General features: G+C 45.2%; 1 protein-coding gene across 5 annotated transcripts in view; it reads right to left on the bottom strand.

Annotated features, from left to right (window-relative positions):
* Nucleotides 1-14338, bottom strand: part of grik5 (glutamate receptor, ionotropic, kainate 5) — a 143248-nt gene that overhangs the window by 30860 nt on the left and 98050 nt on the right. For all 5 annotated transcript variants that reach the window (XM_079561870.1, XM_079561873.1, XM_079561872.1 and 2 more), the window contains 2 exons: nt 4172-4350; nt 1275-1328 (listed from right to left, as the gene is read on the bottom strand). In XM_079561870.1, the coding sequence (XP_079417996.1) occupies nt 1275-1328; nt 4172-4350 (233 nt within the window). The remainder of the gene's footprint in view (nt 1-1274; nt 1329-4171; nt 4351-14338) is intronic.

Below are 14338 nucleotides of genomic sequence, written 5' to 3'. Positions count from 1 at the left end.
AGACATCAAGGATGATACATAAAAAGTCAATATAGTCAGTGCAGCCGGACATTTCTTAAATTATTTGGCCAACGTTTCTGTTGATGAAGTGTATTTCTGATATCGTTTGCCATCTAAATCATGAAATGTCCTGCTGTATTGATTAAATGGACTTGTTTAGACCTATTCCACTATATTCTTATGGGGGGTTGATTCCGCAGACGCAGGGCAGACATTCAGTTCACAAAACACCAATTATTATCCTAATACTTTATACCACTGCACACAATTTCCTCTCATCTGGTTCAATTATAGAACAAAAACAGCCTCCATTCTTGGCTTGGAGTGAAGAAAAAAAAATGTAATAACAGAAGCATTCAAAAAGATACATTTGTGGGAAGATAAGTGGGAAGAAGAGCAAGGGGCCGAACCGGATTAGTAGTCGAACAGTCCTTGTAGAGATCATTAATATAGAACGAGAGTCATGGAGTCATTGAACCCCATTGTCAGTAGTTGATCCGCATCTCTCGGAGCCCTTTTCCTCCTCACTGTTCGTGCAGAGAGATGTAAAAAAACGGGTGAGTGACAGTGTTGACAGCGTATCAAATTTTCACCGGTGGAAAAATAAACGCGAGGGAAAGGGAGATTGTGATGAAGAAAGAAAAAAAAGAAAAAAAGAGGGCTACAGAGGCGAAGGAGTGACACATCTAATCTCCGACAAAGAGGGGAAGAAACGGTATAGACAGCTACTAAAAGAGGGGGGAAAACACCGATACGTTTAGGAAGAGGGGTTGATAGAAATGACTCCAAGTGATTTTTTTTCTCTTCTTCGTCTTTTTTGCAGCAGCAGACACTGAAAGATGAAGAGCGTGGCACGTACAGAGGGCGGAGAGGGGAAGAAAATAAAAATCAAGGCACGCCGCATAAAGTGACACATTAATTCAAATGGAAGTAGGCAAGGGGTGTATATCAAAGCGCCAGATGAAAAAAAAAAACAACTAACTGGAGACGGGTGGCGTAAGGAGGGGGGGGGGGGGGGGGGGGGGGGGGGGAGGGGCCACAGCACATCTGTCATCACCTCCACCTTGCAACCTCGCCTGTACATATCTTTCCAAACGGCAGCTGCTCCCTTTCCTCCTCTCCCTTATCACTTCATCTGCGACTTTGCAACCTTTCGCTCTCGCCCCATAAAGGGACAGACGGGCAGGCAGGCGAGCGGGCGGGCGGGAGGGCGGGAGGGCAGGTGGGCGGAGGAGGGTGGCGGGGGACGATGATGTGCGTACATACTCTCTTACCATGGTGGTTAAGATGTACTTGTAAAACGCTGATGTCATCCCGAGCTCTGATGCCTGCAGCAAAGAGAGAGAGAGACAGAGAGAGACAGGAAAATAACGTTAGCAATAAAATGCATGAGAATAAGGGACAGACAGGTGAACATAATGTGAAAAAGAAAGATTGATGCAGGGCGGCGTTCAGAGGGTGCGCAGGAGCAAAGGGGGGGGACAAAAGAGGAGAGAAATAGCATACGTTAATCACAGTTTTTTCTTTTTTTTTTTTTTTTTTTATCATCGGACGTTTGGCTAAAGGGCGGTCGTCCCATACACACAAGCCCGACTGACTCACTGGCTACAGGCAAAGCGTTCCCTGATTCAGCCTCTGTAACATCTGTGCTGCAGCCCACCAGAAACAGCCTGTTTTGTTTTTTTTTCTGTCAAGTGCTTTCTTAAAGAGGGAAAGTGAGCCGCTCGGAGATATGCGTAAAATGTCTTTTTTTGGTTGTTTTTCGTTCCCCCCCCAGCCACCCCCCCCCCCCCAGTGCAGCTCTGCCAAGCACCAAATGTAGAAAATAGGACGGTAAGACAATTCCAAGGAGACATTCGGAGTGAGAAGGGAATGTTAAGTGCTCATTTTGGATAAACAGAGAGTAAACGATACAAGTGGCAATGAGTTTTTGCGGCACAAATTAAAGCTTTTAGTTTTTGTGAGAAAAATGAAGTGGTTTCTGACGCGTGCGAATTTGCTGCAGCTGTTGTGGTACGGAAAATCTACGTTGTCTGTTATTTTGTCATTTTAATCTATTACTACAACACTGATTCATTACTTCCTCATTTGTCACTTTTTTAATTCATATCTATTGAGGCTGGAGGTCAACCTTGCAACTTTGGGCAACAAGCAGGGAACGCATTTTGCAAAACATTTGACATTTACTCACAATAAATTTAGACTGTGCTGATGGGTCACATTATTGCTCAATGTGTTTCTTTTTTTTTTTGCATAGCAGTTCAAATTTACTGCTTTGGTTGAGTGCCAATGCAGTTTGCAGTGTTAATAAGATCCAGCGAGTCCTGCGAGCCCCAGGTAAATCATATGGAAGATAATCACACTGACAGTGGAGTGCAGAATCTACGGACCAGCTATAACCTTGAAACATCGAATATATCTATAAGCAACCATAATATCCCTGGGTTGTAAAAACTTTCCTTTGTCCAATGTGTGCGTGCGTTAAAGCTTTCCTTTTGTGTGCGCTCGGCATTTCATATTGTATATATGTGTCACTAACTCTAAATCAAATCTGGGCAAACACCGGAGATGATTCAATCCGGCCCTCGTGTAGAGCATAAATTCAACTGTCAATAAAAAAAAAGGAAGTCTCTAGCCAATTCCTGTGCGGAGTTATGATTTTTTTAAAGAAATTACCAGAATGCTCACTCCAGCCACTAGGAGGCTGCTTAGATAAAAATAAAAGAAAGAATTCCACACGTGTCCAGCAGGGGGCACTGATATGATAAGAGATGAGGAAATAAACAACACATTGTAGCCACGTGGGAAATGGACAGTCTGCCCCTGGGCGGCTTTGGTTACAATAGCAGCTTGCCACCACAGAGTGTGGAGTGAATGAAAAATGACAACAGTGAAAACTTGGGACACAGGCTTGTTAAGTGCAACACAAGTTTAAGCCGTCTAAATGAGGCTACAGTCCTGTCAGGCTCATTATTATTCACTTATTGAAAAAAGTATCCTCCTTCCCAATGAAAACATATTTTTAGCTTTTGTTTATGGACCCTGCATACACTCCCGACATATTTTGGCCCCAGGGAAATGTACTTGGAAGCCCCTGCAATAGCCTGGCCATAGCCATCCGTAAACTCCGGTCAATTATAATTTCCCTACATGCACGTCTGGGTCTGATCTCAGTGGCCGCGTTACATCGGTTGAATTTCAACCTACCATTCAGCGAGCGGGGGAGGCGGGGGTTGTAGTTGACATTTCTGCCGGATTTGCTGGTTGTAGTTTGGCAATGGCGGCGAATATGAAAGTAATGGAAGCTCTTCAATCCGTTCTGGCTCGGCTCCCAAATATCCAGATATTAAAAATGAAGCCTTGGAACGCGCAAGGAACGCCCCCCAAGAGCTTTTACAGCTGCTTCACTCACTCAAGTATTACATACGTCACGACCAAACGCTAGCGAAAATCCGATCCAATTGTTTCAAAGGAACCTCCCACCTGATAATGGAGCTCAATTGTGAAGGTCCAGACCCTTATACGAAATGCAATGAGCACAAGGGTATGGTAAAACCAGGCTACCCCTGCTATAGTGCATCGCTTCATTTCCCACAAGGAAGCGCAGAGGTGCTTTCAGTGGGATGGTAAGTTTACTTGCCTGGGAATACCCATGCTGCTGTGAGCACTCGAATCATTTCCAACTGCACAACAGCATGGGGACCATGCCTGAAATTTTCGCATGGATTTGGGGACCAATCACAGAACGAGGAGGGATGGCAAGATGATGACGAGCTATTCGACATACGGCAGCTTGTAGTGTTCTAAGTTTACAACGGGTACGTCATACGTCATCTGATGATGATAATAGGATCAGCTATTCAAAATGTACAATTTAGTGCATTGTACAATTGGATAAAGTTGAGCAGAATAAGTTCTGGCTTCTCATGTGGCCCCTTGTGAAAATTAATTGCCCACCCATGCTATAAATGGTACTTTTGCAATCTAACCCCAAATGACAAGGTGTGAGAGTACTGTAAAGAAAGTTGCACTTCTTCCCTTTGAGCATGTTTAACAGAACAACCCGATTGAATTATGTGCTGTAAGTGCTTTTTTATGTCTGGAATCATTGAAAAGTGAAGTTACAATAAATACCATAAACACGCATTAGTCTCCCAACTTTTATACTGACCTTCTTGAGGATGAGGTAGGACACGGAGGCGTTGGCGTCGATGATGATGGTGGCCACCTTGTCGTCGCGGATCTCCTTGAGCAGCGGCGTCGGGTCCATGTTTTCATCCAGCATTCGAACCGACAGCGTCTCACGGGAGATAAGGAAGCGACGCACCAGCTCCTCCAGTCTGAGCAGGCCTGGAACACGGCAGACGGCTGCGATAGTTAGTACAGCACCACTTGACATTAACGTTAGTCAATCGCCCAAAAGCAAATACATTTGGTCACATTCTCACTGAGCCTTCGACCAGACAAAACGCTCCCCAATCCCTGACGTCCCCTTCCCCTGGTTGGATAAAAATGATGTGACAAAATGATGCTCAACCATGGTGAATTATATTTTTGTTTGTTCCTTGCAAGACATGCAGCCAATTTGAACATAGCTTCGTAGCTTATAGACAGAAGTGTTTACAGCCTGTGTAATTGCTGGTTGGTTCCTCATGTATACAAGATGTTTTCCTCAAACAGAATGAAATTGAAAGAGTAAAAATATGCTTGTTATTTTATTCAAGAACAAGCAACAGTTTTCTGTGAGAAAAAAGGATAATATCGAGCCCCACAACAGGGGTGCACACTGCACATCTAGTAGAGAAGCAGAACTCATTTTCTTTAATGGTAAATGGTCTCAACTTAAATAGTGCTTTTCCACCTATTTGAGACACTTAAGCGCTTTACAACAAGGAACCATTCACACTGTCATTCATTCACCAATGTACGCCGACACTTGAGGCAATGCGGGTGAAGTGTCTTGCCCAAGGACACAATCACAGTGTGCACCTTCAGGAGGCGGGACTTGAGCCCCCAACCTTCCGATCATGAGATGACCCGCTCTACCATCTGCACCACTGTCGCCCATAACTGTGTAACAATATTATATACACTGAGCAGTGAACTCCATCTATGACACGGCTGTTTTTAAAAATAGCTCTGAGTTTAAAAAAGGCTGGGAACCCCTGCCCAAAAACAACATAATGTGTGCCTTGGCGCCACTCACACGCCCCAACGGTAGGACACTGAGACCCTCCTTTATCCTCCGCTGCGTCTACGTTCGTCACTTTGCAGGGTGCGATCAACAGTTTGTCGAAAACGTGTTGGAAATAAATATAGCATTTCATTGGGATTCGACTTTGGGCTCTGACTGTGCTCTCTCCGTAAGGCTGCATTTTTTATTCATCATGACCTCTGCCAAGGATGATGTTTTTTAGCCCCTCTATGTTATTTTGTTTTCATGTTCGTAAGCTGGATGAGAAACACTCTTGACATATTGTATTTCAGAGCCATCTGGAAGGCAGCCATAGTTCTGGATTAGGAGCAAAATTCATCATTTGTTGTCGCTTTATACTGTGACGGCATTTGGTCGATTGCTTTTTATAGTTCGAATGCCAAGGAAGCCGACAATGTGCTGTTTATCCCGACGCAGGCTCCATTTATCAACGCAAAGAGAGCTTTTCTTTCATTAACTGCTTTACAACAATTCCAAATAAGACATCGTATGAAACAAGGTTGCATTACTGAAATTGTATTTGTTACTTTCCATTATTCAAAAGGTTTTTTGAGCACTTAAGTTTTCTTTGAGCCTGTTTGTTAAAGATTATTAGAAGATTTTGAACAACGTCTTTTATATGAAGGAATTTTATAAGCAAAGCAAATGGCTGATCATCTATTAACACTCATTTACTAACCAAGGTCTGTTAAGCAAGAAGATGTGAATGTAAATAAAGCAAATGTTGGAGTCCTTGTCAAGACTTTTGCATGTTTTCCGTTGGAACAAAGACTTATTGTTACTACGCTTTTTAGGTCACCTCCTGACAACAAAAGACCTCAAATCTGGCATGGTTTGGATTATTGAAGTGTTGAGTCATAAATCTTCTGACATCATAAAACACCAGTCTAGACCGAGATCCTTTAAAAAAATTAATCCACATTGGTTTGGACAGAGCCAAGACAGACCCAAAAAAAGAAAAACCCATTTTCACTGGAATAAAAAATGCAGATGACTCCTGCGCCTTGGCAGACACAGTCCCATTATGAAGCACTATCTACCCATTGTCCAGAACCGTTTACTTTGAACGATGGGCACCTTCTCTTCTCGATGTATGTCAATTTGTCAATAATACAGCGCTCAGATTGACGGGTGCAAACTGCAACAGTGAAGGGTAAAATGACTCTACTCCGGAATATTTGCACCACTTCCAGCGATTTCCTCTTGAAATGAAGTACAACCAATGGCAGTCAAGGCTCACTTGACATCACGCATGGAATAAGTCCTCACAAGAAAGTCTACCCCGCTGCTCCTAATTGTAATTCCCTAGTAAAAGCACCCCTAGCTATGTAAATAAGTGGAAGTGGGCTGGCATCTAGTGTGAAAGGAGGAGGTAGGAGAGAGAGAGAGTGAGAGAGGTAGTGCACCGGAGCCCTTCAGCAGGAGAGAGCCTCTGTAAGCAGTGGGGTAATCACTGAACCAGGCCAAAACTTTAATTAGTTTGAGGAAGGAGGGGAAAAAAAAAATCAATGCACTTTCACGGCTTCCTTTCCTTTCCTTCCCTTCCCTTCCCTCACTCACTCTACTATAAGCCTCTAACCTCTCTATCTGCTGCCTCACTGTCTCTTTATCTCTGTCCTCCGTCTATCCAAAAAAACAAAACAAAAACTAATCAAATTCTCCTTAGATTGTGACCTAGAAAGAGAAACCACGGGAAATGACCTGCGTCAGAATAATGCAAAACCCAGTAAACTGTGAAATAATTTGATAAATGCCACAGACCCAAACTCTCTGGTCTCTAAATATGTTTTTTTTTTTTTTTAATTAGGATTCAGAGTGACTGCGACTTTTTAACACCGGCGTGCCTCTGCCAAAAAAACAATAAAGAGATTCCATTAGCAGCACACAGAACGATGCGATGGGGTAAACTCGATGAATAAAAGAAAAATAGTGGCAAACATTCTCTGATGGTGAACCACTGCAGCGCTATAAAAGATGAGTACACAGAAAATCAATGTTGTACCTAGTGACATACAGCACACACTGGTTTAAATAAAGCATTTGGCCCACGGTTTGCAGACAACGAATGGACATTTCTGCCAATGGCCCAATGCTACAAGTAGCAATAGCAATAAGATATGGTCAGTAACAAGGTACATTTACTTAAGTATTGTATTTAAGTAGAGTTTTCGAGGGTCTGGACTGTACTTGAGTAGGTTTATTTTATTATTCGAAGGTGAAAATAACACTCTCTACTCTATTTTCTAAAAGGCTCCAGAGTCAAAAGTATAAAATTGGCAGAATATTTTGTCCCATTTGAACGCTTTATGATGTGATGTCTGACTGATGGCAAGGAAAAAGGTTTGTCCCTGTCGTGTTGCCGTAGAGGGGGTTAATTGGAGCTCAATCTTCATGTCTGTGAAGCGAAGCCACAGTGTTATTATTCTAAATACAGATTTAAAAGTATTTTCGACTGCAAATACACAGTATAATTTGACTGAGCGCTGTACTTTATCAACTCATGAAATTAAGTATTTGCAGCAATCGCAGTATGGTAGCATTGATATGGCTTTCATATACATTTAAGTAGTGGTTAAAGATAAGATAAGATAAGATGATACTTTATTGATCTCACAGATGGAGAAATTGCATTTGATGAGAGAGCATCCGGCAACAGCACCCATTCAGTGCGCACCACTCTTAAAGTATATCAAGATTGCAATTCTAAAGAGCTACAGAATCCAGTTAATACTTTAACCTTGAATCATTTACAGATCGAAAAAAAGTTGTAAAACCTTATGAATACACTGTTCAGAGCAACAGTCCAAGAGCAAAATGATGATTTCATAGTATGTGTGTTCAAAGCATCCAGCAAAAATGCAAGATTAACAGCAATTGTGCGGCCTCAATAGGAAAATTACAAAAGCTGCAAACCCCGTGAACTGCTACCTTAACGTGGTGGGGGTGTTTGAGTGCCCGAATGATCCGAGGAGCTATGCTGTCTGGGGCTTTATGCCCCTGGTAGGGTCTCCCATGGCAAACAGGTCCGAGGTGACGGGTCAGAAGAAAAGCAGTTCAGAAGACTTCAGAAGACTCTTATGGACGTGCAACATACAAGGACCGAGACGTCGCCCGGCATGGCGCAGCCGAGGCCCCACCCTGGAGCCAGACCTGGGGTTGGGGCCCGAACGCGAGCGCCTGGTGGCCGGGCCTTTGCCCACAGGGCCCGGCCGGGCACAGCTCGAAGGGACGACGTGGGCCCGCCCTCCTGTGGACCCACCACCCACAGAGGGATCCGTAGGGGTCGGGTGAGGAGAGGACTGGGTGGCAGTCAGAGGCAGGTGCCTCGACAACCTGGTCCACATGCACAGCTTCTGGCGTTCGGGACTTGGAACGTCACTTCGCTGGGGTGGACGGAGCCTGAGCTTGTGCGGGAGGTTGAGAGATACCGGCTGGATATAGTCGGGCTCACCTCCAGGCACAGCTTGGGTTCCTGATCCCAACTCCTGGAGAGAGGCTGGACTCTCCATTTTTCTGGAGTTGCCCGCGGGGAGAGGTGGCGGGCCCGGGAGGGTTTGCTCATAGCCCCCCAGCTCAGCCGTCACGTGTTGGAGTTCACCCCGGTGAACGAGAGGGTCGCGTCCCTACGCCTTCGGGTCGGGGACAGGTCTCTCACCGTTGTTTCGGCCTGTGTTGGTGAAGCAGTGCCTCACCAACACTTACAGTGCGGGTGGGGGGCTGCTGACCTCAACTGGGGATGTTGTCGGGCGGTGGAAGGAGTACTTCGAGGATCAATCCTCAATCCCATCGTCACGTCTTCCGACGAGTAAGCAGAGGCTGGGGACTCGGACGTGTCACCGAGGTGGTGAGAAAGGTCCTCGGTGGCAGGGCTCCGGGGGTGGATGAGATTCGCCCTGAGTACCTTCAGTCTCTGGATGTTGTAGGACTGTCTTGGCTGACACGTCTCTGCAACATCGCGTGGCGATCAGGGACAGTGCCCCTGGATTGGCAAACCGGGGTGGTGGTCCCTCTCTTTAAGAAGGGGGACCGGAGGGTGTGTTCCAATTACAGAGGGATCACACTCCTCAGCCTCCCCGGTAAGGTCTACTCCAGGGTGCTGGAGAGGAGGATCCGGCCGATAGTCGAACCTTGGATACAGAAGGAACAATACGGTTTTCGTCCAGGTCGTGGCTCACTGGACCAGCTGTATACCCTTCGTCGGGTGCTCGAGGGTTCGTGGGAGTTCGCCCAACCAGTCCACATGTGTTTTGTGGATCTGGAGAAAGCGTTCGATCGCGTCCCTCGTGGTGCCCTGTGGGGGGTGCTCCGGGAGTATGGGGTCCGGGGCCCTCTGTTAAGGGCTGTCCGTTCCCTGTATGACCGCAGCAGGAGCTTGGCTCGCATTGCCGGCAGTAAGTCAGACCTGTTCCCGGTGCGTGTTGGTCTCCGCCAGGGCTGCCCTTTGTCACCGGTTCTGTTCATAACCTTTATGGACAGAATTTCTAGGCGCAGCCAGGGGCCGGAGGGAGTTCGGTTTGGGAGCCTCAGGATCTCATCTCTGCTGTTTGCAGATGATGTTGTTCTGATGGTTTCAACAAACCAGGACCTTCAGCGCGCTCTGGGGCGGTTTGCAGCCGAGTGTGTAGCGGCCGGGATGAGGATCAGCACCTCCAAATCTGAGGCCATGGTTCTCCACCGGAAAAAGGTGGTTTCCCCTCTACAGGTCAGTGGGGAGTCCTTACCTCAAGTGGAGGAGTTCAAGTATCTCGGGGTCTTGTTCACGAGTCAGGGACGGATGGAGCGTGAGATCGATAGATGGATCGGTGCGGCGTCAGCAGTGATGTGGTCGCTGTATCGGTCTGTCGTGGTGAAGAGGGAGCTGAGTCGGGGGAAAAGCTCTTGATTTATCGATCGATCTACGTTCCCACCCTCACCTATGGTCATGAGATTTGGGTAATGACCGAAAGGACAAGATCGCGAATACAAGCGGCCAAAATGAGTTTCCTTCGCAGGGTGGCTGGGCGCACCCTTCGAGATCGGGTGAGGAGCTCAGTTACCCGAGAGGAGCTCGGAGTAGAGTCGCTGCAGCTTCACGTCGAAAGGAGCCAGCTGAGGTGGCTCGGGCATCTGTTTCGGATGCCTCCTGGCCGCCTCCAGGTGTTCCAGGCATGTCAAGGGGTTCCAGGCATGTCCTAGTGGGACAAGGCCACGGGGAAGGCCCAGGGCACGCTGGTGGGACTATGTCTCCGAGCTGGCCTGGTGTCGCCTCGGGGTCCCCCTAGAACAGCTAGAGGAGGTGTTTGTGGATCGGGAAGTCTGGGAATCTCTGCTGAGACTGCTGCCCCCGCGACCCGGCCCCGGATAAAGCGGAAGAAAATGGATGGATGGATAGTTTGGCAAATGATTTGGAATTTCGATCAGCCAATGACAACAAGCTGCGATCCAAATAAAAATGATTTAACACATCAAACCCTGAGGTTGAAATTTGGTCTAAAGAAACACGATGGTTCGAGAGATGGGTGAAAGAAGCTAGTATATCTTGGAAAGACAGAATTAAGTGTCCAGCAGCCTCCTCTGCTCCAGGCCTAAAGAACATTTTCATGCTAATGACACTGAGCCTGAGTCTCAGGGCAGGGCAGATCAATAGACAAGTAATAAGCAGTGATCAGGGCAGAGCAACAGAGTCATTGATACTGAAAATCACCAAATAATGAAGGTTTGTGTTTGAACAAGTCGAGAGAACAAAGATCAGGGCTGCTGCAAGCCATTTTGGTGCCCTAAGCTGAGATGTTTGATAGTGCCCTCCTCAAAAAAAACAAAACAAAAAAAACGGTGCGGGGAGTGGTAGCTCATTCAAAACAAACTCTGGAAATTGCACTTTGTAGAATTGAATGAATTGAGTTCAGATATAACAGCTAAAAGGTTTGTGGCCCCCAGAACTTCCACTCAGCCATGTCTTCACTCTCTGCGCCTTCCCCTCTTTCCTTTCTCACTTACCACTGCGAGCACAGGCACCAGAGAACACTACATGAGGCAAAAGTTTTGTCAGGACATCTGAAATTAAGTTTGCAAGCGAATATACTGAAGTCTCCTCACAGTGATTCCTACATACATCGTGCAGCTGATGACTCAAGAATCTTTGTCTGTGATGGAAAACTCATGTATGTCTAAGAGCTTAAACAAATACATTATGTGATCATTGACGGTTGAATGTTGGAGAGTGCTGTAGGTATAATGAAGAATTAACATCACAAAAACACCAAAGGATAAGAGCTTCCATCAAAATTCCCATTTAGAGAAGGAAATGGAACATGTACAGTAGCATTAGTGGTGATGTGCAACGCAATGTCTTGATATTGACTCTTTGCAGGGCTGTTAAGGACCTAATCAATGATGCACGGATGTACATGAAGCACTCAAACATGGGGACAAAGTGTACACAGCCGCTTCGAGTGAGGAACCAGCCCGCTGACTGGCAGTTAGCACCTACTCCGCCGCCATGGCAACGAGCGCCATGGCGATAGATAGCGCAGCCAAGTGGGTCAGAGTCTGTGAGAGTGATAACCTTGTAAAGATCACCTTCAAGCCAAATATATTACACAGCGCGCACCCGTCTCTGCCGCAGTCGTCCCGATGCGAACTATCAGGGAAATCTGCAGCCTCTGATATCTGTGAGCGGAAACGCCTTGTGATGGAAGATCTTCTCATCTATCCATTCAACTCACCATCAAAACCCGACAAAACATCTGATGCCATTTTAAAAGATCTCCTTTTTTTTTGTTCAACAAAGTAGCAAATCTATATGGAATTCGCGGGAAAAACTGAGAAAGAATGGCAATGAGTATTTCTGAACAGCTATGCCATTGTCAAAACCTATGGTGTATATTCTAGCACCAGCGGGATGTCATTCAGCTATTGTATCTGTGTGACAACTACCCACTCCCCCTTCATTTCTCCAGCCAATAATCAAGAGCATAATGAGTCTTTTGCAATTTCATCTTGCAACTATAGAATGCCATTAAACTCACAACAGTCTGTGTGAGTGCTTTAGTCATAATCGGGCCAGGCTTTTTTTTTTAAATCCCATGACTCTTGATGGTGGGAGTACATAATAAATCAATAATGCAGTCTTTCAAAATGAAAATAAAAAGGGCCGGTGACTAAGCCCCAAATCCCCTGTGATGTTAAAGCTCTCTGAATGCCTGGCAAGTTAAGCCAAATATCCCTCATGTTCCTCCAATAGTGGAAGGCATTTCAGAAAAAAAGGGAATATTTATTAAATGGGTTTGGCCTAACAACCCTCAGAGGTGGATAAGAAACGGTGTGTGCAGGGGCGTGAGTAATAGGATGGCCGCAGCGTTGAGTTTTGTTCTGAACTCCACACCGCCAGACTGTCAAAACGAATGTCCGAGGGAAGGCAAAATAGTCATATCCTCCGCAACAAAAGATGTGTCAACTATCCCACGCCGGCATCTGCACATGCACAAATAGGAGTCAGCTTACAACAGGAAGTACAGGCCGGTGCAAGAGGCTAAAACACTTTATTAAAAGCGTGGGGAATTATGTTGTTTTTTTTTTTTCCAGGCATTTGGCGATGATTTTAAATACATCTTAATCACGTTTTTACACTGTGTTGCGATGGTGAGGTGTGCTTTGAATTGGAAGGATTGGAAGCCTGGATGTGAGGTAGGCAGAAGCTTACTGCTTATGTGGGACTAACGGAGAGAGCTTGGAGGTAAATAACAAGGAAATGTATGAGAAAACCAAAGCCGGTGCTGGTGTCACTACCCAGGCCGGCCCGGAGGCACGATCCGTCCGGAAGTTCTATATATGGGCATCCGGTCTGTAACCAGAGACACGATACTTATTGTTTTAACATTATTTTTAATTATAATGTTGATTTTGGAGATTTCAATAGATATTTATGTATTTATATGTCAAAAAAATTGGGCAAAAATAAAATGCCGACAAGAATACTTTTTTATATTGCTAGCATTAGCATCGGCAGCGAACGCATTCAAGTGACTAGGTGAAATGTTAACATTTAAGGAGCTCACTATTAATGCATAGCACAAGTCTCTCTTTCTGCTCTCTCTGTCCTCTTGTGGTGTTTTGTGATATATCTGTGCTCACCACAATGTGTGAAAAATGCCATTTTGAACTTACAATTTCCCACAGGAGAAACGATGAGTGAGAACAAACTGACCCAAAACATTAAAATGGAAAAAATGATCTAATTTTAGTTTAAAGGGACTGGGTGCAAGTTGGTCATTATATACTCACTACTGCCACCTCAGGTCTTATGTATAACTGCAGCTTCTATATTAAGCTCATGTATGACGGCACTTCGGGGTAAGAGGTTGAAGACCACTAAAACATCCATGAGTGGATAAAAACACAACTCCACGATCAAAAGGCATCGTACCTCCGTCACTGAAGAGTAACATTGTTTTTCTCAAGCAAAAGTACTGATGCTTCAAAATGTACATGTTCTTTTCAAACAATACTGAGTGCTTCCTGCCACTGCACTTTAAAAGCTGCACATTTCTCTATTAAAGCACATTTACAGAACATTACTATCTTTCATTTCATTTCATTTCATTTTATTTATTTATTTATTTCATTCAAAAGTGATGTTAAGCAATCACAATAAAACCGCCAAGCCAACACAGTATGAATCTTTGGCCTGAGTATCTCAAAAATACCCCCCCCACCCAAAAAAAAAAAACCTCCACAGTGCAGCAAGAGTAAATTTCCAGAACTCGCTCAGGCAGAAGTGCAAGGTAGCTGAACTTTTTTTTTTTTGACTAATTTTAAATTTTAACATCCCGGTGGTGAGCAAGAACACCAAGAAAGGGCCCTCCAGCTGAGGATCAAAGCAGGGGGACTGGGGAGAGGCGACAAAGCAAACTACTGCACCAACTTGGAGGCTTCTTGACTTCAAATATACCTGGGCACTGTACATTTATATCTTACTTATGAGGAAATAATTGGCAGTATTATACCGCGTGATCAAAGCACGGGGTGGGCTAATCAGACACATTACACTCTCACTCCTCCAGGTCATGTGCAAAAGAGTTTGTTGATTTATTTCGTCCATTTTTCACCAATGTCCTAAGGCGTATAAGAAAGGTGTTATTTATA

Source organism: Gobius niger (assembly GCF_951799975.1).
Source record: "Gobius niger genome assembly, chromosome: 8".
NCBI lineage: Eukaryota > Metazoa > Chordata > Actinopteri > Gobiiformes > Gobiidae > Gobius > Gobius niger.
This window is presented reverse-complemented; position numbering and strand designations above follow the sequence as displayed.